At 42.7% G+C, this 26,916-nt stretch overlaps 1 protein-coding gene across 2 annotated transcripts in view; it reads left to right on the top strand.

Annotated features, from left to right (window-relative positions):
- Window positions 1-18,218, top strand: part of rfc4 (replication factor C (activator 1) 4) — a 38,674-nt gene extending 20,456 nt beyond the window's left edge. The window contains exons 6-11 of one of the 2 annotated variants that reach the window (XR_009645309.1): window positions 2,560-2,703; window positions 4,757-4,877; window positions 8,378-8,503; window positions 14,023-14,103; window positions 15,195-15,326; window positions 16,597-16,672. Coding sequence is in view for 1 of the 2 variants with exons in the window: in XM_060833987.1 (XP_060689970.1) it covers window positions 2,560-2,703; window positions 4,757-4,877; window positions 8,378-8,503; window positions 14,023-14,103; window positions 16,597-16,713; window positions 17,955-18,050 (685 nt within the window). In the remaining variant the exon portion in view is untranslated. Of the gene's footprint in view, window positions 1-2,559; window positions 2,704-4,756; window positions 4,878-8,377; window positions 8,504-14,022; window positions 14,104-15,194; window positions 15,327-16,596; window positions 16,714-17,954 lie in introns of those variants that run through there. The other variant, XM_060833987.1, reaches the window with a different exon arrangement.
- Window positions 18,219-26,916: the final 8,698 nt, after the last annotated feature.

Genomic DNA, 26,916 nt, shown 5'->3' with positions numbered 1-26,916 from the left:
GAGGGCCGAATGGCCTATACCTACCCCTGTTTTCTATGTTTGTTTATTCACAGGAGTTTAGAAGAATGACAGAAGATCTCATCAGCCTATAAAATTCTAACAGACTTAAACAGGTTAGATAAAGGAAAAAATGGAAATTGCTGGAAAAATTCAACAGGTTTGGCATTCTCTGTGGAGAGACAGCAGAGTTAATGGTTCAGGTCCAGTGACCTTTCTTCAGAAGGGTCCTGATCTGTCCTGATCGCCTGCCCTGATGTTTAACATAGTCATCTCGGTTGAAGCAGATTCAGTGATGGGTGCTTCACTGAGCAATGGAAAGGGAATCAAAAATGTTCTGAGGAAGGGTTACCTCTGCTTTCTCTTCAGATGCTGCCAGACCTACTGAGCCTTTCTAGCAATTTCAGTTTTTGTTTCTGATTTCCAGCATCTGCCGTTCTTTCATTTTTCTTTTGTGAAAATGTAGGAACGATGTTCCTGATGACTGGGGTGTCCAGAACCAGGGGTCACAACCTGAGGAATACAGGGCAGGTAATTTTGGACTGAGATGAGAAGTGTTTTAGAACATAGGACAATATAGCGCAGAACAGACCCTTCGGCCCTCGATGTGCCGACCTGTGAACTAATCTAAGCCCATCCCCCTACACTATCCCATCATCATCCATGTGCTTATGCAAGGATTGTTTAAATCTCCCTAATGTGGCTGAGTTAACTACATTAGCAGGTAGGGCATTCCACACCCTTATCACTCTCTGTGTAAAGAACCTGCCTCTGACATCTGTCTTAAATCTATCACCCTCGATTTGTAGCTATGCCCCCTCGTACACACTAACGTCATCGTCCTAGGAAAAATACTCTCACTGTCCACTCTATCTAATCTTTGATCGTCTTGTATTTCTCTATCAAATCCTCTCTTAGCCGCCTTCTTTCCAATCAGAACAGACCCAAAGTCCCTCAGCCTTTCTCATAAGACTTTCCCTCCAGACCAGGCAACATCCTGGTAAATTTCCTCTGCACCTTTTCCAATGCTTCCACATCCTTCCTGTAATGGGACGACCAGAACTGTACACAATATTCCAAGTGCAGCCGCACTAGCGTTCTGTATAGTTGCAGCATGATATTGTGCCTCCAGAACTCAATCCCCCTACCAATGAAGCCTAACACACCATATGCCTTCTGAACAGCGCTATCAACCTGGGTGACAATTTTCAGGGATCTATGTACATGGATTCCAAGATCCCTCTGCGCATCCACACTACCAAGAATCTTTCCGTTGACCCGGTATTCTGCCTTCCTGTTATTCTTCCCAAAGTGAATCACCTCACATTTATCTGCATTGAACTCCATTTGCCACCTCCCAGTCCAATCCTGCAGTTTATCAAGTCCCCCTGCAACCTGTAACATTCTTCCACACTGTCCACTACTCCACCGACTTTAGTCTCATCTGCAAACTTACCCATCCACCTATGCCTGACAAACAGCAGTGGTCCCAAAGCAGATCCTTGTGGCATACCACTAGTGACCAAATTCTAGGCTGAATATTTTCCAACAACCACCACTCGTCTTCTTACTGAAAGCCGGTTTCTAATCCAAACTGCTAAATCACCCTCAATCTCATGTCTCTGCATTTTCTCCAACAGCCTACCATGTGGATCCTTATCAAAGGCTTTACTGAAGTCCATACACCCCACATCAACCACCCTACCCTGATCCACATGCTTGGTCACCTTCTCAAAAAACTCAGTAAGATTTTTGAGACATGACCTGCCCTTGACAAAACCATGTTGACTATCTGAAATCAAATTGTTGCTTGCTAGATGATTGTAAATCCTATCTCTTATAATCCTTTCCAAAACTTTTCCTACAACAGATGTAAGGCTCACTGGTCTATAATTACCTGGGTCATCTCTACTGCCCTTGAGCAAGGGCACAACATTTTGCAATCCTCAAGTCCTCTGGTACAAACCTGTAGATAATGGTGACTCAAAGATCAAAGCCAAAGGCTCCAACACCACCTTCCTAGCTTCCCAGGGAATCCTTGGAAAATCCCTTCCGGCGCCCAGAAGATCTGTCTACTAACTTTCCTTTTAGAACTGATGACATCTCCTCCTTAGTAACCTTGGTCCTTTCTAGTCTAATACCTGGTATCTCCTTCTTCTCCTTGACAATATTATCCTTTTCCTGAATGAAAACCGATGAGAAATATTCGTTTAGCACCTCTCTGATTTCCACAGGGTCCACACTCAACTTCCCCCTTCTGTCTTTGACTGGCCCTATTCCTACCCTCGTCATCCTTTTATTCCTCACGTACCTATTTTCACCCAGAGAGTGGGGAGCCTGTGGAATTCTCTGTCACAGAGAGCAGTTGAGGCCAAAACATTGAATGTTTTCAAGACGGAGTTAGAGATAGATCTTAGGACTGAAGGGATCAAAGTCAATGGGAGAGAGTGGGAACAAGCTTTTGGAGCTAGAGTAAGTGACTCCCTTTGTGCGTTTTTCTGACTGTAATCCAGTTTGTAGACCTCTTCCTTAGGCCATTGCAATCTTTGTTATTTCTTCCAGTGGAAAGCCTGCTCCGCCGTTTAAAATTGTCATCTTAGATGAAGCCGATTCCATGACGAATGCTGCGCAAGCTGCTCTTCGCCGGACGATGGAAAGAGAATCGAAAACCACCCGCTTCTGCCTCATCTGTAACTACATCAGCAGGTGGGAGACTGGCAACTATCTAAAGGCCACAATATTCGATTTTGTTTCATATCACACTAGGCCATTGGAGAGTTAATTTTGGGTACATTGCTTATTCATTAATGAATTATATATTATTCAATAACAACACAATATCCTATCAAAGAGATCAAGTTTTAATTGACATATGTATTGAAACCATTTTTTTGGAATCAAAATAGTTAATTGTGCCGAACAGAATGTCTAGTTTGTCTTAACTACTTTTCAGTCAAGTTTTTTAAATCTAGAATTTGAATGTTGAATATACTGATTGTATATTGTAGGTGGTATGATATTTTAGAGTGCAGAACCCTGCCTTTCAGGCCACTTGATGCAGGCCAGTGTTTATGATCCACACAAGCGACCTCCTGTATCTCTCCATGTAACTGTACCAACATATTCTGATATTAAATGTTACTAACAGGAGGCACAATATTGAAGCCTTTTGTGTTACATTCAAGTGGCCTAGGATCCAAGAACTAAATTGGAAGATTATTTTTCAAGTCTGTTTCTTGTATTCTAGTCCTGATAAGTACAAGATGAAAAATATTGACTCTCTGGTGTCTCCAGTACTCTCAGAATCCCTACAGTGCGGGAAGAGGATTTCGGCCCATTGAGTCTTTACAAATCCTCTGAAGAGCATCCCACTCAGACCCCAGGCCCCATCCTATCCCTGTAACCCTGCATTTGCTGTGGCCAATCCACCAAACCTACGCATCTTTGGAGGAAACTGGAGCGCCCAGTGGAAGCCCACACAGATGTGGGGAGAATGTGCAAACTCAACACAGCCAGACAGTTGCCCAAGGCTGATGTCAAACTCTGGTCTCTGGTGCTGCGAGGGAGCAGTGCTAACCACTGAGCCATCATGCTGCCCCAGGCAATTGTTTAGATTTCTGGGTTCCTCTTCCTTCCATATGTTGATGTAGCTTTTCTTTAAATGTGTCTAACTAGTCGCGTCATTTATTATGTTGAATTGGGTTCTACATTCTACTGCTATAAGGGTAAAGAGGTTTCGACTGAATTCTCTCAGATTTATTAATGACTGATTTGTTTTGATAGTCTCTAGTTTTGCTTCTCCAGCAGGTGGCAACATCTATAAAACTACCTTGTTCAACTCTTCCATAACCTTCGAGACCTATATGGGCCACCCCTCACTTCGTTTTCAAAATTGTTTTCCAGTTGTGACCTAACAAAGATTTTGTGTACAAGTTTAACAAATTATTTTATTTCAGTTCTCCCTTAGAAATGAGCTGTTATTTTTATTGTGACTTTATTTATTTTGATTTGAATGATTTGTGTTTCTTTAACTCCAAGTCTGCTACTCTCCATCAGCTGGATGGTCTTTGTTTTTCAAGCAGTTCGAGTTGCTTGAGTTAGATTTGCTTGAACCCCTATGTTTTAATTAAAATATAATTGTTGTGTTTGGTTAATCTATTTTGCACATAAATCATCTTCTGATGAAGAGGAATATCTCCCTGTTGGATAAATGGCTTCAGAAGAGATTCCTGTTTCCTAGACTTTGATAAGTTAAAAAAAAATTGACCTTTAATCACTGGAGCTTGTAAAAATTTGTTTCTAACAGCAGACAAGATGGGTAATGTTAGACCAGGATTGTAATTCAGCCTGTTTATCTCATTGATCTTGTGTGTATGGGGAATTGGTTTAATTGTTTTCCATAAGATGGAGGAAGTGTTTTACCCTCCCCCTGACCTGTTATTTTAGTGTGTGAAGTATTGATCCCTGTCTTAGGTGGCAGATATAGCAACTTAAAAATTACGCAGATCAGGTCGTGCAAAATTAATCCCTCACCTTCTGCTGTTTAATTAAATACAGTGGTGAGTTCACACATAAAAAGATTTGCAGGATAACTGTGTTGCTGTGGAGTGGGATTGTGGAGTCTGTTTTTGTACAATGTTAAGAATGTCAATGGAATATAAAGCTGGCTCCATTGTGACAGTGACATCAAGTCACTGGCAAGAAAGTGTGTACAATTGATCTGTTTGCTCACGTGTGATTCTTTTGTCTGTCTTTTCAGGATAATTGAACCACTAACATCTCGCTGTTCAAAGTTCCGTTTTAAACCTTTGACAGATGATATACAGCTGAAAAGGTTGCTGTCCATCTGTGGGAAGGAGAGTATACAGTGCAGCGATGAAGTAAGTCTCTGCTGTTGTGTGGAATGTTTGGAGTTCAAGTTTTAATCAGAATACCAAATGTAATTTTGACCTGGTTTGGGTCCACTGCACTGGCACTATCTTTCTGTTCTGATGACAATAACACCCCCTTGTCTGCACAGATAATGGGCTACACCCAGGGTGTATGCTGTTTCTGGGTTCAGCGTTGCCTGTTGTGGCTATAGAGGCTGATTCCTACAGTGTGGTTTTTTTTTCATTCAGGGTATTGCTGTCTAGGCCCAGCATTTTTGCCCGTCCCTAATTGGCCAGTGGACAGTTATTGGTCAACCCCATTGCTGTGGGTCTGGAGACACATGTAGGTCAGAACAAGTAAGGAGGGCAGTTTCCTTCCCTAAAGGACATTAGTGAATCCGACGGAGTTTTTGCAACAAGGCGACAATGGATTCATGGTTATCATTACATTCTTAATTCCAGATTTTTATTGAATTCAAATCCCACCATCTGCTGTGGCAGGATTCAAATTTGGATCTGCAGAACATTCCCTGGGTCTCTGAATTAGCAATCTAGCAATAGTACTATGAGACCAACTCCTCCCTAACCTGCTGGCCAAATGTTCTGATGATTTATTTTTCCCCTTTCTTGTGGGCTCTCTCTTTTCCATCTGGTTATCTTTCCACCAGCTTTCTACCCACACCAGCCTAAACCATCTCAAACTGCTGTGTACCCCTTGGGTTTACTTAAATTCTTGGAAATTTCCTAACGTATTGTTTCTCTCCTGACAGCATGACCTTATATTAAAGTCTACATGAGAATGATTAGAGTCTGTTTCTGCATGCTGACTGATTCTGTGTCCAAGCAACCATTCTCACGGTGGGCTTGCGAGTGCAGACAGTGTGTGGGCCATGGATTAAGGTGTTGGAGCAGCAAGGCTGAGTCTGCTGATGAGTCAGTGTGATGCTGGAAAAGCACAGCTGGTCAGGCAGCATCCCAGGAGCAGGTGTGTCGATGTTTGGAGCATAACTTCTTCATCAGGAATATGGGGAAGCCCAAGGAGGCTGAGAGATAAGTGGGAGGCTGAGTGGAAGGTAGGTGGGAATGCGATAGGTAGGTGAAAGTGGTGGGTCAGAGAGGACGGTGGAGTGGATAGATGGGAAGGAAGATGGACAGGTCAAGAGGGCAGTGCCAAGTTGGAGGGTTGATCTTGGATAAGAAGGGGAGATGAGTAAACTGGTGAACTCCACATTGATCCCGTGTGGTTAGAGGGTCCCAAGGTGGAAGATGAGGCATTCTTCCTCCAGGGGTTAGGTGACTAGAATTTGGCGATGGAGGAGGCCCAGGACTTGCATGTACTTAGTGGAGTGGGAGGGGGACTTGTAGGGTTCAGCCACAGGACGGTGGGATTGTTTAGTGCGTGTGTCCCAGAGATGTTCCATGAAATGTTCTGCAAGTTGGCATCCTGTCTCCCCAATGTAGAGGAAATCACATTGAGAGCAAAGGATACAGTAGTTAGCGTGTGTGGAGGTGCAGGAAAATCTCTGCTGAATGTGGAAGGATCTCAGGGTCAACGTTTTGGGTCCGGTGACTCTTTTCCAGAACATTAACTGTTTTCCCCGTACAGATGCAGTCCCATTATGTAGACCAGTCTAGGTAAGGATGGCAGATTTCATTCCCCAAAGGATATTACTGAATTCAGTTGGGTCTTACTAACTATTGACAACGGTTCCAGACTCTGATTCCAGATTTATTATTGAATTCAAATTCCTCCATCTGCCCATGGTGAGATTTGAACCCAGGTCATAGAGTTATACAGCATAGAAACAGGCCCTTTGGCCCAAACCGATGAAGAGCTTATGCTTGAAACGTCCACTCTCCTGCTCTCAGATGCTGTCTGACCTGCTGTACTTTTCCAGTACCACACTTTCTGACTCTGATCTCCAGCATCTGCAGTCCTCACTTTCTCCAAATTGGTCCATGCTGCTCATGGTGCCCACTCAGATGGCTCCAACTGCCCACATATCCCTCTAAATCCTTCCCATCCATGTACCTATCCAAATGTTTTTAAAATGCTGCTATTGTACCTCCCTCAACCATTTTCCTGATGAAGGGCTCCTGCCCGAAACCTGCTGCGCTTTTCCAGCAACACTTTTTTTTTAGATTACTTAGAGTGTGGAAACAGGCCCTTCGGCCCAACAAGTCCACACCGACCCGCTGAAGCGCAACCCACCCATACCCCTACATTTATCCCTTCCTAACACTACGGGCAATTTAGCATGGCCAATTCACCTGACCCGCACATCTTTGGACTGTGGGAGGAAACCGGAGCACCCGGAGGAAACCCACGCAGGCACGGGGAGAACGTGCAAACTCCACACAGTCAGTCGCCTGAGTCAGGAATTGAACCTGGGTCTCAGATGCTGTGAGACAGCAGTGCTAACCACTGTGCCACCGTGCCGCCCAGTTTTCCAGCAGCACTTTTTTTTTCCCAGCAACACGTTTCCAGCTCATTTTCTCTGGCAGCCCATTCCATATCCGCACCACTCTCTGTGAGAAGAAATTGCCCCTCAGGTCCTCCTCAAATCTTTCCTCTCTCACCTGATGAAGGTGCATTCCTGATGAAGGGCTCTGGCCCGAAATGTCGAATTTCCTGTTCCTTGGATGCTGCCTGACCTGCTGTGCTTTAACCAGCAACACATTTTCAGCTCTCTCACCTCACACCAATGCTCTCTAGTTTTCAATTCCCCATCCCTGGGAAAAAGACTGTCTATGTCCCTGATGATTTTATGCACTTCAGTAAGGTCACCCTCATTCTCCTACGCTCCAATGAATAAGGTCCTACCCTGACCAACCTCTCCCTATAATTCAGGCCTACTAGTCGTGGCCACATCCTCGTAAATTTCCTTTACACTCTTTCCTCTTTAACTGTGTCTTTACTCTAACAGGGTGATTAAAACCGTACACAATACTCTATGGTCTTCGGAACATTACCTGAGTTCTTGATTAATATTCTGGATTAGTGGTGCTGGAAGAGCACAGCAGTTCAGGCAGCACCCAAAGTGCAGCGAAATCGAGGTTTTGGGCAAAAGCTGGAAATGGCGATTTCGCTGCACTTTGGATGCTGCCTGAACTGCTGTGCTCTTCCAGCACCAACTAATTCAGAATCCGGTTTCCAGCATCTGCAGTCATTGTTTTTACCTTCTTGGATTAATAGTCTACTGAGAATACCACTTGGCTATTGCCTCCCCACCAATTAATAAAATATAAATTTCAAGTTTACTGGATTCTTGTTTTTAAAGGTTAATTTGTGCTTTGATTATTGAAATCTTCTGTAGAGATTAGATCACAAAAAAAACTACAGCTGATGTAATTTTTGAGTTAAGGTCATCTCCCTCTGTGACGTTACTGCGGTTGACTTGGATTTCACTTCTGGTTCGATTCCCTCCCATTGAACATGAACTTTGAGTTGCAGTTGGTGTGTGTGATAAATGTTTTTATTATATCATGTTGTATTTGATCATATCTAGACCCTTGCTCTGCTTATCAATGTGTCTGAAGGAGATTTGAGGAAGGCAATAACTTACCTGCAGTGTGCAACAAGACTCACAGCAGGAAAAGGCATCACGGAGCAAGTCATCATTGAAATTGCTGGGGTAGGAAAACCTTTTCTGCATACATACAAAGCGTAAGACCGTTGCTGGCAGCACTGGATAAGCCCTTTCCTAGAGTAATTTGGCTGATGGTTTTCTGTCGATCTGACTCAGCCTTGGAGTTTTCACAAAGAACTCTTTGTGATGATTGGAGCTGACAGATTAGATTAGATTACTTACAGTGTGGAAACAGGCCCTTCGGCCCAACAAGTCCACACCGACCTCTGAAGCGCGACCCACCCGTACCCCTACATTTACCCCTTCACCTAACACTACAGGCAATTTAGCATGGCCAATTCACCTAATCTGCACATTTTTGGACTGTGGGAGGAAACCGGAGCACCCGGAGGAAACCCACGCAGACACGGGGAGAATGTGCAACTCCACACAGTCAATCGCCTGAGTTGGGAATTGAACCCGCGTCTCTGGCGCTGTGAGGCAGCAGTGCTAACCACTGTGCCACCGTGCCACCCACAAAGGGAACAGTGAATCCTTCTAGAGGGCAAAGTGAAACTCAGGAGAAAGAGGTCAGCATAGGCTCAGCTGGATGATAGGTCTGACAGAGTGGGGTCAGGCTGTGAGGACATTGGCAAGGCATATGAGTCTGGACATAGCATGGCAGGAGGTTTCGGGTAGGAATAGCCATAAACATTTCTGGTAGAATGTGGCCAAATAAATATTTGACATATCCAATTCTTCTTGACTCATTTAAGGGTCAATCTCATTGGGTTTTTAATTTAAAGTTCTCTTTAGAGAAAAGATATCCCTAGTATGAGGTAAATACATTAGCTCCACCCTGGTATAAGATGAGCATAACCAAGCATTACAATTTTTTCCCCTGCCTGAAGACAGTATATTTCTTCCCTTTCCTCTAAGAGGGAAGGCAGATGTGTCAGTATGTTTGTGGGAAATGGTGGGGCAGTGATGTAAGAATGCTACATTACTAGCAGCCCAGAGGTTGAGCATTGAAATGGCATCATGGCAGCCTACAGAGGAAGTCAATTCATCAATGAAAACAATAATAACTGCCACTTTGCCTGGCATTGTTAAGATGGCATACGGGACACTCGTTTTGTCAGTCATGGCACAGATTATAAGAGTAGAGAGGTGATGTTGGAGCTGTGCAGGACTTTGGTTTGGCCACAGCTGGAGTACTGTGGTCAGTTCTGGTCCCTGCACTGTAAGAAGGATGGGATTGCCCTGGAGGCGGTACAGAGGAGATGTTGCCTGGGAGGGAGCGGTTTAACGATGAAGAGAGGCTGGACAGACAGAGGAGAGAAGGTTCAGGAAGTCCTGATAGAGCTGTACAAGATTGAAGGTTATGGACAGGGTGGATGGAAAGCAGCTGTTTGTCTTAGCTGAAGGTCAGTAACAAAGGGACATAATTTTAAGATGAAAGGCAGGAACTTGAGCAGGTATCTAAGGGAAACCTTTTTCACCCAGGGGCTGGTGGGGCTTTGGAATGTACTATCTGGGAAGGTTGGTGAGGAGGGAAACCTTACAAACTTGAAAGTGGACTTGGATGAGAACTTTAACTGTCATAACATTCAACACTATGGTAAGTGGGACTAATGCAGATAAGCCAGCACAGACATGATGGGCCAAAGGGACTCTTCGTATTGTATGAATGTATGACATCTGCTGAGTTGGGTCATAGGATTTTTTTTGTATCTACCTGAGCCACCACAGAGAGTTTTGGTTTAAAGCCTTGCACAGACGATGCCTCTAACAATGCAGTAACTGCAGTGGGAAATCAGTCTAGTGTCTGTGCTGAAGTTTGTAGGGGTTGAGATCTGTAATCTTCTGACTGCAAGGTGAGTATGTTGGCAACTGAGCTAAACTGATGAAGGGCTTATGCCTGAAGCATCAGTTTTCCTGCTCCTCTGATGCTGCCTGATCTGCTATGCTTTTCCAGCGCCACACTTTTCGAAACTGAGCTAAACTGAAAACTTAGGGTTTACTTTAAAAATTACATTACATTAGAGAACAGACACAGAAAGGTCAAGGTGAAGGCGGCATGGTGGCTCAGTGGTTAGCACTGTTGCCTCACAGCGCCAGAGACACTGTGAGGTTCAAATCCAGCCTCAGGCAACTGGGAGGGCTTAAATTAACTCTGCAGGGGCATGGGAACCTGGACTGTAGCTTCAGGGTACAGGACCTTGAGTGTAGGGAGGTTAGGAACAAGGCATCGATTTCGAAGGAGGGTGCCTGTAAACAGAAAGGTGGCTTGAAGTGTGTATACTTCAATGTCAGAAGTATAAGAAATAAGGTAGGTGAACTTGCAGCGTGGGTTTGTACCTGGGACTTCGATGTTGTGGCCATTACAGAGACGTGGGTAGAACAGGGGCAGGAATGGCTGTTGCAGGTTCCAGGGTTTAAATGTTTTAGTAGGGTCAGACATGGGGGTAAAAGAGGGGATGGTGTGGCATTGCTTGTCAAGGATAGTATTACAGCGGTGGAAAGGACGATGGAGGAAGATTTGCCATATGAGGTAGTTTGGGCTGAGGTTAGAAATAGGAAAGGTGAGGTCACCCTGTTAGGTGTTTTCTACAGGCCTCCCAATAGTCCGAGAGAAGTAGAGGATAGTATTGCGAGGATGATTCAGGAGAAGAGTGAAAGTAGCAGGGTGGTTGTTATGGGGGACTTTAACTTCCCAGATATTGACTGGGAAAGCTATAGCTCGAGTTCGTTAGATGGGTTGGTGTTTGTCCAATGTGTGCAGGAGGGTTTCCTGACACAATATGTAGACAGGCCAACAAGAGGTGAGGCTATACTGGATTTGGTTCTAGGTAATGAACCAGGCCAGGTGTTAGACTTGGAGGTAGGTGAGCACTTCGGCGACAGTGACCACAACTCAGTGACTTTTACTTTAGTGATGGAGAGGGATAAGTGTGCACTGCAGGGCAAGAGCTATAGCTGGGGGCAGGGAAATTATGATGCAGTGAGGCATGACTTAGGATGCGTGGATTGGAAAAACAGGCTTCAGGAGAAGAACACTAATGATATGTGGAGATTGTTCAAGGAACACCTATTGAGTGTCCTTGATAAGTATGTACCAGTCAGGCAGGGAGTAAAGGGTCTTGTGAGGCAGCCGTGGTTTAATAGGGAATTGGAATCCCTTGTGAAAGGGAAGAGGGTGGTCTATGTAAGGATGAGGCGTGAAGGTTCAGTTGGGGCGATTGAGAGTTATAAGGTAGCCAGGAAGGATCTGAAGAGAGAGCTAAGAGCAGCGAGAAGGGTACATGAAAAGTCCTTAGTTGGTAGGATTAGGGAAAACCCAAAGGCTTTCTATAGGTATGTCAGGAATAAAAGGATGACTAGGGTAGGTATCGGTCCAGTCAAGGATAGTAGTGGGAAGTTGTGCGTGGAGGCGGAGGAGATTGGTGAGACACTAAATCAATACTTTTCGTCAGTATTCACTCAGGAACGGGACTCTGTTGCTGGTGTGAATATTGAGTCACAAGTGATTAGAATGGATGGCCTTGAAGTATGTACGGAGGAGGTTTTGGGAATACTGGAAAGGATGAAAATAGATAAGTCTCCTGGGCCTGATGGCATTTACCCTAGGATCCTCTGGGAAGCTAGGGAGGAGATAGCAGAGCCATTGGCCTTGATTTTTATGTCGTCATTGTCAACGGGAATAGTACCAGAAGACTGGAGGATAGCGAATGTGGTCCCCTTGTTCAAGAAGGGGAGTAGGGACAGCCCGAGGAACTATAGGCCAGTGAGTCTCACTTCTGTTGTGGGCAAAGTCTTAGAGAGAATTGTAAGGGATAAGATTTATGAACATCTGGATAGGAATAACGTGATCAAGGATAGTCAGCATGGTTTTGTGAAGGGCAGGTCGTGCCTCACAAACCTTATTGAGTTCTTTGAGAAGGTGACTAAGGAGGTGGATGAGGGTAAAGCAGTAGATGTGGTGTATATGGATTTTAGCAAGGCATTCGATAAGGTACCCCATGGTAGGCTAATGCAAAAACTACAGAGGTATGGCATTGAGGGTGAATTAGAGGTTTGGATTAGGAATTGGCAGGCTGGAAGGAGACAGAGGGTAATAGTTGATGGTAAAGGTTCATCTTGGAGTGCAGTTACTAGCGGTGTACCACAAGGATCTGTTTTGGGATCGTTGCTGTTTGTCATCTTTATAAATGATCTAGAGGAGGGGCTTGAAAGCTGGGTGAGCAAGTTTGCAGATGACACAAAGGTCGGTGGAGTTGTGGACAGTGAAGGAGGATGTGGCAGGTTACAGCGGGATATAGATAGGTTGCAGAGCTGGGCAGAAAGGTGGCAGATGGAATTCAATGTAGCTAAGTGTGAAGTCATTCACTTTGGTAGGAGTAACAAGAAGATGGATTACTGGGCTAATGGTAGGCTACTTGGTAGTGTGGATGAGCAGAGGGATCTTGGTGTCCATGTACACAGATCTCTGAAAGTTGCCACTCAGGTAAATAGTGCTGTGAGGAAGGCATATGGTGTACTGGGCTTTATTGGTAGAGGAATTGAGTTCCGGAGTCCTGAGGTCATGTTGCAGTTGTATAAGACTCTGGTGCGGCCTCATCTGGAGTACTGTGTGCAGTTTTGGTCGCCATACTATAGGAAGGATGTGGAGGCACTGGAACGGGTGCAGAGGAGGTTTACCAGGATGTTGCCTGGCATGGTAGGTAGATCGTATGAGGAAAGGCTGAGGCACTTGGGCCTGTTCTCATTGGAGAAAAGAAGGTTTAGGGGAGATTTGATAGAGGTGTATAAGATGATTAGGGGTTTAGATAGGGTAGACACTGAGAACCTTTTACCGCTAATGGAGTCAGCTGTTACTAGGGGACACAGCTTTAAATTAAGGGGTAGTAGGTATAGGACAGGTGTTAGGGGTAGATTCTTTACGCAGCGGGTTGTGAGTTCATGGAATGCCCTGCCAGTAGCAGTGGTGAACTCTCCCTCTTTATGGTCATTTAAGCGGGCATTGGATAGGCATATGGAAGTTATTGGGCTAGTGTAGGTTAGGTAGGATTTGGTTGGCGCAACATCGAGGGCCGAAGGGCCTGTATTGCGCTGTATTTTTCTATGTTCTATGTTCTGTGTGGAGTTTGCACGTTCTCCCCTTGTCTGCATGGGTTTCTTCTGGATGCTCCGCTTTCCTCCCACCGTCCAAAGATGTACAAGTTAAGGTGGATTGGCCATGGGAAATTTCCCGTAGTGTCCAGGGATGTTCAGGTAGATGAGTTAGCCATGGGAAATGCAGGGTTAAAGTGAGAGGGTTGTGGTTGTGGTTATGGTGGAATGCTGTTTGCAGGGTTGGTGCAGACTTGATGAGCTGATCAGCCTGCTTCCATGTTGTAGAGATTCTGTGAAGAGGAGTTTTCCAGATTTCAGGAAATGTTAGGTTCAAACCTTTTTGTAAATCTTGAAGCTTTTGTTTGTTTTTATTGTGCTCTCCTCTGCATTTTCCTAACTGCCTCATCCCAACAGTTTGTGAGGGAACTGAGCTGTTTGCTTATGTTATTTGTTTTTCTTCCCATTTCTAGGTTGTGCCATCGGAAATAATTGACAGTTTGTTAGCTGCTTGCCATAGCAGCTCCTTTGAAAAACTGGAAACTGTAGTAAAAGTAAGGATAAAGATTCTTATTAACAATACACTAGGCAAGACTTTTAACAACTATGTGTTAAAATGTAACGGTAGATCATTAACTGAGAGGAAATTGGGTGGATCTATATTGGGGAGGGGAGGGGGCCAATCACCTCCTGTCCATTTTTCATCCCTAAAGTTTCTTCCAGTATCATTAGACCATAAGGCATATGAGTTGAAATCAGGCCATTCAGCCCATCAGGTCTGCTCCGCCATTCAAACATGGCTAATCGGTTTCTCAACCCCATTCTCCCGCTTTCTTCCCGTAACCTTTGATACTCAGGAACCTATCTATCTCCGTCTTAAATATACTCAATAACCTGGTCACCACAGCCTTCTGTGGCAGTGAATTCCATAGATTCCCCACTCTCTGGCTGAAGAAGTTTCTCGTTATCTCTGTTCTAAAGGGTCTTCTCTTTACTCTCTAAGGGTTTGCCCTCTGGTCCTAGTCTGTCCTACCAATGGAAACCTCTTCGCAATATCTACTCTGTCCAGGCCATTTAGTATTCTGTATGTTTCAGTTAGATCCCCCCGCCTCATTTTTCTAAACTCCACTGAGTATAAACCCAGAGTCCTCATGTGTTGAGGTTTTCATTCCTGGGACCATTCTCGTGAACCTCCTCTGAACATGCCCCAGCCCCAGTACACCCATCCTGAAATATGGGGCCCAAAACTGCGCACAATACTCCAGATGTGGTCTGCCCATTCTGGGCACTGAAATCTATTTAGTATTTTGTAAAATTGTATCAGTTAGGCATGCCAAACTATTCTTTCGGACCTGATGCAGGGCTGACACTGGATTCACGTGAAGAATTAGGTAAAAATCCCTTTTCTACATTTCATGCAACAGTATTCTATTCATCAAATAAAAATCAAAAGCACTGCAGATGGTGTAAACCAGAAACAAAAAACAGAAGTTGCTGGAGAAGCTCAGCAGGTCTGGCAGCATCTGTGGGGAGAAATCAGAGTTAGCATTGCGAGTCCAGTGATCCTTCCTCAGAAGTAAGTCAGCAGACCCTTCCTCAGAAGGCACACCAGACCTGAAATGATAATTCTGATTTCTCTCCACAGATGCTGCCAGACCTGCTGAGCTTCTCCAGCAATTTCTGTTTTTCATTCTATTCATCAAGTTGTGTTCGTCTGTGCTAGAAATGATTTGAGTGGAGAAGAAAATTGTCATGACAGTCCAGATTAATTGACTGGGTGAGCAGTTCTTTTCTGGTAAATATTTGGTAAGACAGTTGTTAAAAAATTTAGATAAAACGACTCCCTTAACTCAGAAAATTTTGTATATTGTGTAAAATTTGCATGTTTCATATTAACTACTCTTATGGCTGCATGGTGAAACTGTTGTTATCTGTCCAGATTTATTGAAATGTTAGTGCAATACAGCATATTAATCTTGTAAAATTGAAGTAGTTCATGATGTATGCACTGCAATACTTCACCAAGCCTCCTTGGAGAGTCATGATTTGGAGATGCCGGTGTTGAACTGGGGTGTACAAAGTTAAAAATCACACAACACCTAGTCCAGCAGATTTATTTGGATGCACTAACTCCTTCATCAGGTGGCAGTGCTCCAAAAAGTAGTGCGTCCAAATAAATCTATTGAACTATAACCTGATGTCCTTTGAGAGTGGGTTCTGAATCCATGTACCCTTCACCTGGAAAGACATCAGGAGATGCACAGGAAGGTTCCTTCCAGGTTGCACACCAACTTGACTTGTGACTCCATTGCAGTTCCTTCACCAGTGGTGGGTCAAAAGCTGTTCCCCCCCCTCCAAAAACAAAACCCCAGGACTGCAGCAGATAAAGGCTGCTTATCATCACCACCCTGTGGTCAGTTAGAGGTGTGCAATCAGTGCTGTGCCAGCCAGTGATTCCCACATCCCATGAAAGAATTTTTATGAAACTGGACTCTTGTTTTAATAAATATGCTTTATGCTGCTTGATTCAAGCCGTAATGCTGGCTTCACTGACAAATGAACTATCAGATAGGTTGGAAAGCTGAGCCTGGCCAACAGCTCCAATTAGCTTCTACATGGACGTCCAAGGAGACAAAATATTGGCTAACGTTCCTGCATCTTTTGTGTATGTATGCTGAAAAATACACGTTTGTGCAGTGGTAACAGATCTGACTCAGTAGTGCCCTCTCTGACAATTACCATGCCAACAATCACAATATGAGCAAGCCTTTGAATAATTGCATATAGTGCCTGGCATAATACAACACTTCAAAAGGAAGACTATGGAAGTGGGGACATAAAAATATGAATGTGTCGCTGATATATCAAATGTCCACTATTAAATATGTTACTGATGTGCTGGCTAATCAAATTGATTCCAAACATGGTGCAGAGGGTCAATCATGGGGAAAGGAACTGCTTTTTACAGTTTGCCATCTCCTGGAAGTATGAAGTGCTTCTATTAATATGAAGTGCTTCTATTAATCTCTGGCTGTATTTTCTGTCAGAATATGATAAATGAAGGCTATGCTGCAACACAGTTAATCAATCAACTACATGACGTCATTATTGATAAAGAGGATCTTAACGATCAACAGAAATCAGCGATCACACTAAAACTGGCAGTAAGTATGCCTTGAGCTATGTTTTACCTTTTTCTGCTTTTAAACTATTACAAATTCATTCACCTAACTCCATCTCGCTGCATGCTTTGGTATCCTGACCTTTGAATCTTGAAAACCATTTGTTTTTACCCCCACTTGACATTAATTGGCTAAAATGCCAGTGTAATACAGAAGTAGTAAGTGGTTCACTGGCCATTGTGGACTCTTTAGGTGGTAATTGTAGTCTGATAGTGGGCAGAACGGTGGCTCAGTGGTTAGCACTGCTTCACAGCACCAGGGAGCCGGGTTCAATTCCCACCTCTGGCAACCATCGGTGTGGATTTGCACATTCTTCCCAAATCTGCGTGGGTTTCCTCCAGGTGCTCCAGTTTCTTCCCACAATCCAAAAGATCTGCAGGTTAGGTGAACTAGCCATGCTAAATTACCCATCGTGTTAGGTCCATCATTCAGGGGGAATGGGTCTGGATGGGTTACTTTTTGGAGGGTCAGTGTGGACTTGTTGGGCTGAAGGGCCTGTTTCCATTTTGTAGGGAATCTAATCTCACAATGAATCGGATTCTATTTAAGAGTACTTGTTATATTGGTTAGACATGTTGTAATGCCTTTCCCCTGAAGCCTGAGTAAGTTTGAAGTGCTTCAGTGATATTGAAGTATCACAGAATTATTCCTAGCAAACATTTTGTATCTTTTTAAAAATATATAGCATTGCTCTCCATCTACTTGTCCTTTCTGCATATTTCCAAATTCAAGTTACCATGACTGAGCTTCACTTTCTATGACAGATTTACACCTTAGCAGAATGGGGCACCTTGAATGGTATTGCTAATTTTATCCATCGGTATTCTTGAAAATTTGTTGTCAGTTCAAAGTTTGGGAGAAGATTTGTAGCTTGGGTGCTCGTTGTTGTGGTTCTGTTCGCCGAGCTGGGAATTTGTGTTGCAGATGTTTCGTCCCCTGTCTAGGTGACATCCTCAGTGCTTAGGAGCCTCCTGTGAAGCGCTTCTGTGATCTTTTCTCTGGCATTTGTTGTCAGTATTGAAAGATTTTCCATTCAGAGAAATTCTTCATTTTTAGGATAGAAATACAATATTCTTGAGAATTGGCCCTAAATGCCAGTTGAGTTAATCTTGAGGAAGTTACTTGTTAGTTATCTTTGTTATCTTTGACAGTTATATAGCTAGCTTTAACAAATGTTAAAATGTTGCATTCATTGTAAAAATGGCCATTTCTTTTCTCCCCAGGAAGTTGACAAGTGTTTAATCGATGGTGCTGATGAGTATCTGCAGATGATCAGTCTTTCTGCAGTTATTATGCAACAGTTTACACAGACCACTTAATCAAACTTTCGATAAGCAGCAGTTGAAGAAAACAATTCCTCTCCATTATTTGGTCCCACAAAGACCTGGAAGATCTATATATAGTCTAAAGCCCTCAAGCCAAGTGTTGACTTTTCTACAATGCTTTTAGATCAGTGCTTCATACAAAATAAAGTGTTTTCAAATATGTTTGAAGTGTAATAATTTGTTGACCGTGAGTATTTCAGCAAATCTAATCCAACACATGCACAAGCAATTTTAAATAATCACTAACTTGAGAAGGGGTCATCCCTTAAAATTACTTTATGCATGCTGCTGGGGTGAATTCAGACATAACCTGAAATGATGCAGCAATGTTCTGCTACTCTTGGTCTCCAGAGAAAGGTATTAGAGCCAAAGGCTGATGTGTACCCAGAACTATGGCTGCATGATCGATGTATATGCTAAACTGTCCAAAATTTCTTGAAAAGTCTGATGCTGTACTGACTGAGCTATTAAGTTTCGGGAAGGGCCATGTAACGTCTCTGTTTTACAAGTGGGGAAGAGACAAAGCAAGAAAACATAGGCCAATTAACCTAACATGTGACATGAGGAAGTTGCCAGATTCCCATAAGGAGATTACAGCCGAATACTTTGAAAATTGATGTGATCAGGCATTGTGAACTTCATTTTGTGAACAAGACATTTTGTACCTTCCTTCCATTTGAGCCTCTTAAGTATCTTTGGGAAGTAATGAGGTGGACAAAGGGGGACCAGTAGACATAAAGCGATTAGATTTCCAAAAAGCTTTTAATAAATTGTTGGGGCTGCAGGCTTATAAGTCCCTAATTTCCTGATGGACTTCATCCTAAAGTTTTAAAAATGGTAGCAGCTAGTGAGATTATGTGCATTGGTTTTAATTTTCTAGATCTCCTTCGATGGTCCCATTGGATTGAGATAACAAATGTAACTTCTTTGTACAAGAAGTGACAAAAAGCAGGAAACTAGACCATTTAGCTTAACATCATTCCATGGGGAAAATGTTAGAAGTTACTAAGAAAGTAATTAAAAGTTCATGGTAACAAAACAATGTGTTTTTGCAAAAGGGAACTTATTTGATCTATGAGTTCTTTGTGGAGGTAATTTGTGCTATGGATAAAGGGGAACCATTAAATGTACTGTAGTTAGTTTTTTCAGAAGGCATTAAGTGCCATATCAAACTCTTATTGCAGAAAATAAAAGTTCAGTATAGAGCCAGCATATTGGCAGAGATAGAAGATTGGCTGGCTAACAGGAAAGAGACAGTAAACATACATCTTGCCAAACTGAAAAAGATTTAACAAGTGGTGGATCATAGGAATCTGTGCTGAGACCTCAACTGTTTGCAACTTCTAAATTAGATGACGGATTAAAGGTATGGTTGCTAAATTAGCTTTTGTCACAAATAGGTAGGACATAAGACTGCAAAAAGAAACGTTTAAGTGAGTGAGCAAAGATCTGGCAAACAACGTGGTAAAAACTGTCCATTTTGGCAGGAAAATTCTAAAGCTCTATATTTAGAGATTATAATTCTGGAATGTAGAGGTCTGCTTATCCTTGTAGATGCTTTGCAAAATGTTCATACGGATATACAGCTCGTGATTAGGAAAGTTAATTAGAATGTTATAATTTATCATGAAGGGAATTGCAAAGGAAGGGAGGTTACAAAACATGCAGTGGTTTGCAAAGGATATAAATGTGTTGGATGCAGTTCTGAAGATTACATTATCATTACCTGAAGCAACAGTTATACAGTAGAGAAACATCAACTCATTAGCGAGTTTTGAGATTGACAATCCATGCTAACCAGATAATAAGGTGATCTAGTCTCGTTTGTCAGCATTTGGCCCGTATCCCTCTGACGCCTTACTATTTACGTATCCATCTAGATGCCTTTTAAATGTTGTACCAGTCTCCATAACTTCCTCTGGCAGCTTGAACACCTCATCCTTCACCCCGGAATACTTCAACCCCAGGGCATCAATGTGGACTTCACCAGTTTCCTCATTCCCCCTCCCCTCACCTTACCACAGTTCCAACCTTCCAGCTCAGCACCATCCTCATGACCTGTCCTACCTGCCAATCTTCCTTTTCGTTTCACCCTCTCCAACCTATCACCTTCATCCACCTATTGTACTCTTGGCTACCTTCTCCCCTGCCCTAGCCCCCCCACCCCAAATTTATCTCTCCAACCCTGAGGCTTCCTGCCTCATTCCTGATTAAGGGTTCTGCCCGAAATATCGATTTTCCTAGTCCTCAGATGCTGCTGTCCTCACTTTTGCCTAGCTGGTTCCATACACACACCACCTTCATGAAGAAGTTACTCCTCAGGTCCCTTTTGAATCTTTCTCCTTAAACCTATGCCCTCTAGTTTAGGACTCACCTACCCTTAGAAAAAGATCTTGGCTATGCATCTTATCCACATGATTTTATAAACCTGTTAAAAATTTGGACATGCAAGGCTTATATTCATTAGATTTGAAGAGAATCATATTGAAATGTTAGATCTTAAAGGGTCTTCTGAAATCATCTATAACTAGGGGTCAGTCTTCAAAATTCAGGTATGGCCCATCTAAGATTAGACAATGTATTTTGTGACATGACCTGCAGCACTTTTGAAAAGATGATGAAAGGACTTTGAATATTTTAAGGCAGAGGAATTGACTTTTGGAGCTGTACAGCATGGAAACAGACTCTTTGGACTCGCCCACTCCAACCACATATCATAAATAAATCTAGTCTTGTTTGCCAGCATTCAGCCCATACTCCTCAACCCTTCCTTTTCGTATAGCACCCCAGATACCTTTTAAATGTTGCAATTGAACCAGCCTCCACCACTTCCTCTGGCAGCTCGTTCCATACACACAGCACCTTCTTTTCCATTTCATCTTGAACCTATGTCCTGTACATTTGGACTCCACCCCCCTCACCCAGGGGAAAAGATCTATTCACCCTATCCATTCCCCTCATGATTTTATAAACCTCTATAAGGTCCTCCCTTAACCTCTGGCAATGTTTTTGTAAATCTTTTCTGAACCCTTCCCAGTTTCCCATTTTTCTTATAGCAGGGAGACCAGAATTTTCCATGTGGCCTAACCAATGCGTTGAAAAGCCAGGACATCTCTGCAGGATTTCTCAGGATAGTACCCTTGGCCAACTAATTTCAGCTGTTTTATCAATGAATTAACTCCACTTCATCATAAGGTCAGAATTGGGGATGTTTACTGATGTTTGCACAATGTTCAGCACCACTTGCAACTCCTCAGATACTGAAGCACCCAGTGTTCAAAAGCAACAAAATCTGAGCAATATCCAGGCTTGGGCTTACAAATAGCAAATGCCAGACTATGATTATTTCCAATAAGAGAAACTCTAACCACCACTCCTGTTGGTATGATCAGCAAGTTTGCAGATGACACAGATTGGTGGAGTAGCAAAAAGCATAAGGGACTGTCAAAAGAATACAGGAGAATATAGATAGACTGGAGAGTTGGGTGGAAAGGTGGCAGATGGAGTTCAATCCAAACAAATGTGAGGTGATGCATTTAGTGTTTAGATCAGTGATGCGGGTGAAGCACAGCAGATCAGGTAGCATCCGAGGAGCATGAAAATCGACATTTCAGGCAAAAGCCCTTCATCAGGAATAGAGCTCTTCCTGATGAAGGGCTTTTGCCTGAAACCTTGATTCTCCTGCTCCTCGGATGCTGCCTGACCTGCTGTGCTTTTCCAGCATCACTCTGATCTAAACTCTGGATTCCAACATCTGCAGTCCTCACTTTTGCCAAGGTGATGCATTTAGGAAAGTCCAATTCTAGAGCAAATTATACAATGAATGGAAGAGCCTTGGGAAAAGTTGCTGAGCAGAGATATCTGAGAGTTCAGGTCCATTGTACCCTGAAGGTTGCTACACAGGTGGATAGTGGTCAAGAAGGCATATGGTATGCTTGCCTTCAGCGAAGAGTCTGTGCTGATAAAAGTTTGACAAGAGAAAATCAGTACTTCACTCCCCCAGCTTCAGTGAGTCTGTAACCCATGTCCTGTCTACAGGTTTATTTTGATAACTGGAAAGTTTAGTAGTTGAGCCAAATTCTCTGCATTCAATCTTGGGATGAAGGGATTGTCTTAAAAGCTGAACCTGTTAGAATTCAGAAAATAATATCTTTGCTACATCAAGATTCAGAAGGAATTTAGTTGGTTACCAGGAGATTAAGTGTTGCCCTTTCAAGGCAGATGAATGATATCTACAAACAACTTAACACATTTTTCACGTCAATGATCATAATTCACTCATCAACAGTGGTGGGCAATAGTAATCTAAGTGGTATATTAAAGATGCCAAGAACTTATTGTGAATCAATTAGTGGACTCATTATTGATAGACATCATGAGTTTGTGTGGGGGAGGTTATATCTCATTAACTTGATCCAGAAATGAAAAGCATTTGTTGTCAACGCGGACTTCAGTAAAGCCTTTGACAGGGTCCCTTGTGGACTGGTACAAGGCTGAAGTCATATGCTATCAGTGTTGGAACCACTGCTGTTCATAGTTTATGTAAAAATAATGTGATGAAAATGTAGCTGGTCTAATCAGGAGGCAGATGATACAAAGATTGGTGGAGTTGTGGATAGTGAGGATTGTCAGAGGCTACAGATCAATTGGGCATGGCAATTTAATCCAGAAAAATGTGATAGGATGCATTCTAGAACATCAAGTACAGGTGGAAATTATATAGTATAAATGGCAGAACCCTTTGTATTGATACACATATCTAGGTATACAGATCACTGAAGTGGGCAGCACAAGGAGATAACGGTAGTAAGAATGGTTTAATGCCACACTTGCCTTCATTAAAAAGGGCATTGTATAGAAGAATAGATAAGTTCTGGTGCAGCTTTATCTAATTTTAGATTGGCCACACTTGGAATATTCCATTAGCAGAATAGTGTGAATGCTTTGCAGGGGATAGAGGAAAGGTTGGGTGTTGCCTACCTGATTTAAGCAGTTTTAGCTGTGAAAAAGGCTCAACAAATTGCATTTGTTTTCAGTGTAACAGTTGGTTGAAGGGTAACCTGAAGGTTTAAAAGCTTGTGAGGGAATAGGGAGGGCAGATTCTGTAGGTGAAGCACTTTAAATAGAATTCCTACTACAATATATGATGGAATCTGAATTGCAAAAAAAAAATTTGGAATTTAATTAGATGTCTAATGATGAAAATTTGTAGGCCAGGAACAGGCCCTTCAACCCTCCAAATCCACTGTCTAAACCTGTCCCCCAATTCCTAAGCATCTGTATCCCTCTGCTCCCCACCTACTCATGCATCTGTCCAGACCCATCTTAAATGAATCTACCATGCCTGCCTCATCACAGAGGGTGGTAGGCATGTGGAACATGTTGCCAGCAGAGGTAGTAAAGTACTTGCCACATGTTTCTCCTCTCACCTTGAAAACATAACCTCATTATTGAATCCTTCACACTGGGAAAAAGCTTATTGACCCTGTCTATGCCCTTCATGATTTGTCAGCCTCCCCCCACCCTATCTCCTTTTTTCTAATAAAACAAACCTAACCTACTCAACATCTCTTCATGGCTAGCACATTTCATAGCAGGCAACATCCTCATAAACCTCTGCACCCTCTCCCGAGTGTCCACATCCCTTTGTAAATGGGATGTCCAAAACTGCACAGTATTCTAAATGCAGCCAAACCACTGTCGTGTATAATTTTAACATGACCTGCCAACTCATATCTCTGAATATCCCAACCAGTGAAGGCAAGCATACCATATACCTTCTTGACCACTCTATCCACCTGTGCAGCAATCTTCAGGGTACAATGGACCTGAACTCCCAATCTCTCTGCCCAACTTTTCCCAAGGCTCTTCCATTTACTGTATAATATGGTCTTGAATTAGAGACTTACCTAAATGCTTCACCTCCCATTTACCTGGATTGAATTCCATCTGCCACTTCTCCACCCAGCAATCAGTATTCTTTGACAGTCCTTTATGATTTCTGCTACTCCAATCAGTGTCATCTGTAAACTTGCTGATCATAACAGTGTCCCCTTCCAGATCGTTATTGTATAACACAAACAACAGTGGCCCCCACCGCTGGAAAAAACCCATCTGGATCACTAAATCTTTTAGGGAAAGTTAAGCCATCATCCTTAACTGGTTTGGCCTACATGTTGATGAAGTACCTACTGAGCAATTAGGAACACGCAATAAACACTACATGGATAAAAACAAGAACTGCAGCTGCTGGAAACCAGAATCTAGATTAGGGTGGTACTACAAAATCACAGCAGCTCAGGAAGCATCCGAGGAGCAGGAAAATCCATGTTTCAGGCAAAAGCCCTTCATCAGAAAAAGAGGCAGGGTACCTGCAGAGTGGAGAGATAAATGAGGGGGGGGAATGCGGAAGAAAGTAGCATAGAGTACAATGGGTGACAGGGGTGGGGATGGAGGTGATGGGTAAGAGGGGAGGGTGGAGTGGATAGGCAGAAAGGAAGATGAGTAAGTAGGATATGTCATGGAGACAGTGTTGAGCTGGAAGTTTGGAGCTGAGGTGAGGTGGGGGAAGGGGAAATGAGGAAACTGGTGAAATTCACATTGATGCCCTGGGCTTGAACTGTTCAGAGGTGGAAGATGAGGCATTCTTCCTCCAGGCATTGGGTGGTGAGGAAGTGGTGGTGGAGGCCCAGGACTTGCATGTCCTCAGCAGAGTGGGAGGGGGAGTTGAAATGTTTGGCCACAGGTGTCCCAGAGATCTTTCCTAAAGTGCTCTGCTAGAAGGCATCAAGTCTCCCCCAAGTACGGGGACCCTATCGGGAGCAACAGATACAATAACAGTTTAGAATGGGTTTTAAATCTATGCCAGCTCTCTGACAGGAATTAAATGCTGACAGATGTCTTAAATAGCATTGAGGATGAATAATGGCTTTAGTTTCCTCAATTATGAAACAAAAACAAACATCCAAGCTTCAAAATTCCACAAGAAGCCTGATCTGTGGAAACCATCTTTCACATTAGTTGTACATTTTTAAAAACAGTAATACTCTATGATAAATTCTTTAGAGTATTTAAAAAAGCAGGAACAGCATTCATACATGAACCAGTATTCCCGAGATCAGCTTTTCTAAATCCCATGATAGCAGCTAGCAGCACAAAAAAGGACAGCCTGGCCAACAATGCACAGAAGTGGATGTTTTTACTAATAATACCACATCCTTAATGTATTTACAATAAACTCAGAATTAAGGGACATGCTCAGTTTGAAGTCCCCAAGACCAGATTGTGGAAGGTGGGTATTAAGTTATTCAAACATTGTACAAAATTACACAATGGAACACACTGCCCGCAACAGCAGTGAACTTGTCAACCTTAAAGGACATTTTAGTCATTGGATAAATATGCACATGGAAATATAGTGTAGGTTAGATTGGTTTCACAGGTCAGTGCAACATCAAGGGCTGACACTGCACTAATGTTATATGTACCAGCCTCAGTAGCATTTACTTGCCATTGAGAAATTCTGTTCAGTTCCATGTTACAATGCAAGTACACTGTTAAGTCAAAGTCAGGAAAGCTGAAGACTGCTACTGGCTAAGACAGATGCAGCTCTAATCTAAAGAATGTGAAGCAGGAACACTAAGTAGCTGCCACCTTCAATTACTTACTGTTTATTAAAGTGGAACATCGCAGAGTGCTTTTGATGACTATGTCACTAGGTATTGCCACGCTAATGAGCAAGGCTCTCAGTGAGGTACACAGAACTTAGGCCCAGGTGTTTAACCAACTCCACCCAACAGACCTGCTCCACGTACTTTTCCCTGGAATCTAATTTTGAATGTTGTATTTGCCATTTAAATATAACACAAACAAGCAAAGTCAACCATTTCATTCACACCTACAACTAGAAGGAAAATCAGCAAACCAAAGTCTCCCACTCTTTGGGAGGAATGAGATTTTAAAAAAATGACCATTTGTAGCTTTTGTTCCTCCTAGCAAGAGGTCCACATTTCAAGTTGAAATTAACTTTAATAGCTTTACATTCTAACTTCTCAAAACTCCACCATACAAATTCAATAAATCTAAATAGGTGCAAAACACATTACTGTTGCAAATACCTTCAAATGTAGATTCAAGTCAGTCAGGGCACTGATTATTTGCAAGCCATACCAAAAGGAAAATGCAGAAATTATACACAAATCAAGTTACTCATCTAAACCTGCACAATGTTCCTTCAGATTTGTTCAGTTCAATGTAAATGTTAGCTTCACTGGGGCTGGAACACTGCAATTCCAAAATTGGCCAGCATTTGATATTAAATCATCCCTACACATGCATGGCTTAAACCTTACTGATTAAAAGAGGTCACAGGCATATAAAGCTATGTATCTTCTAGAAACCCCATTTAGAAGTAAGTTTGAGTGTAACCCTCCAATAGTGTTTCATAGTTTAAAAGCACCACAGGAATGAGCCTGTAATACATTTGCTTAGGCTTGCTGCATTTTATATTGCTCAGATCATACAAACATGCACCACCATTGCAAATTTACAGGTAGTTTTTCCTCCTACATTTACTCTCTCCAGAAGCATCTTAGATCAACATGGTTTAAAAGTTGAAAGATCTGTATTTTACTATTGAGCAGAGTCTGTACAATCTCCTAGGAGGTTGTTTTCTAGAGAAAACAAAAATAAATATTTAGAATAGAAGACAGCGACAGATTGCATAAATTAGAACAGCCCATGTACAATAAACAAAAGAACTACAAAGTTACAAAAATAAGGATGCAATACAGGAATGCAGTTACAACATTTGGCCTCCCTCAAAACTAATGCCAAATTTCTCACATTTGTACAAAGTATC

This window comes from Hemiscyllium ocellatum, chromosome 13 (assembly GCF_020745735.1).
Source record: "Hemiscyllium ocellatum isolate sHemOce1 chromosome 13, sHemOce1.pat.X.cur, whole genome shotgun sequence".
Lineage (NCBI taxonomy): Eukaryota > Metazoa > Chordata > Chondrichthyes > Orectolobiformes > Hemiscylliidae > Hemiscyllium > Hemiscyllium ocellatum.
This window is presented reverse-complemented; position numbering and strand designations above follow the sequence as displayed.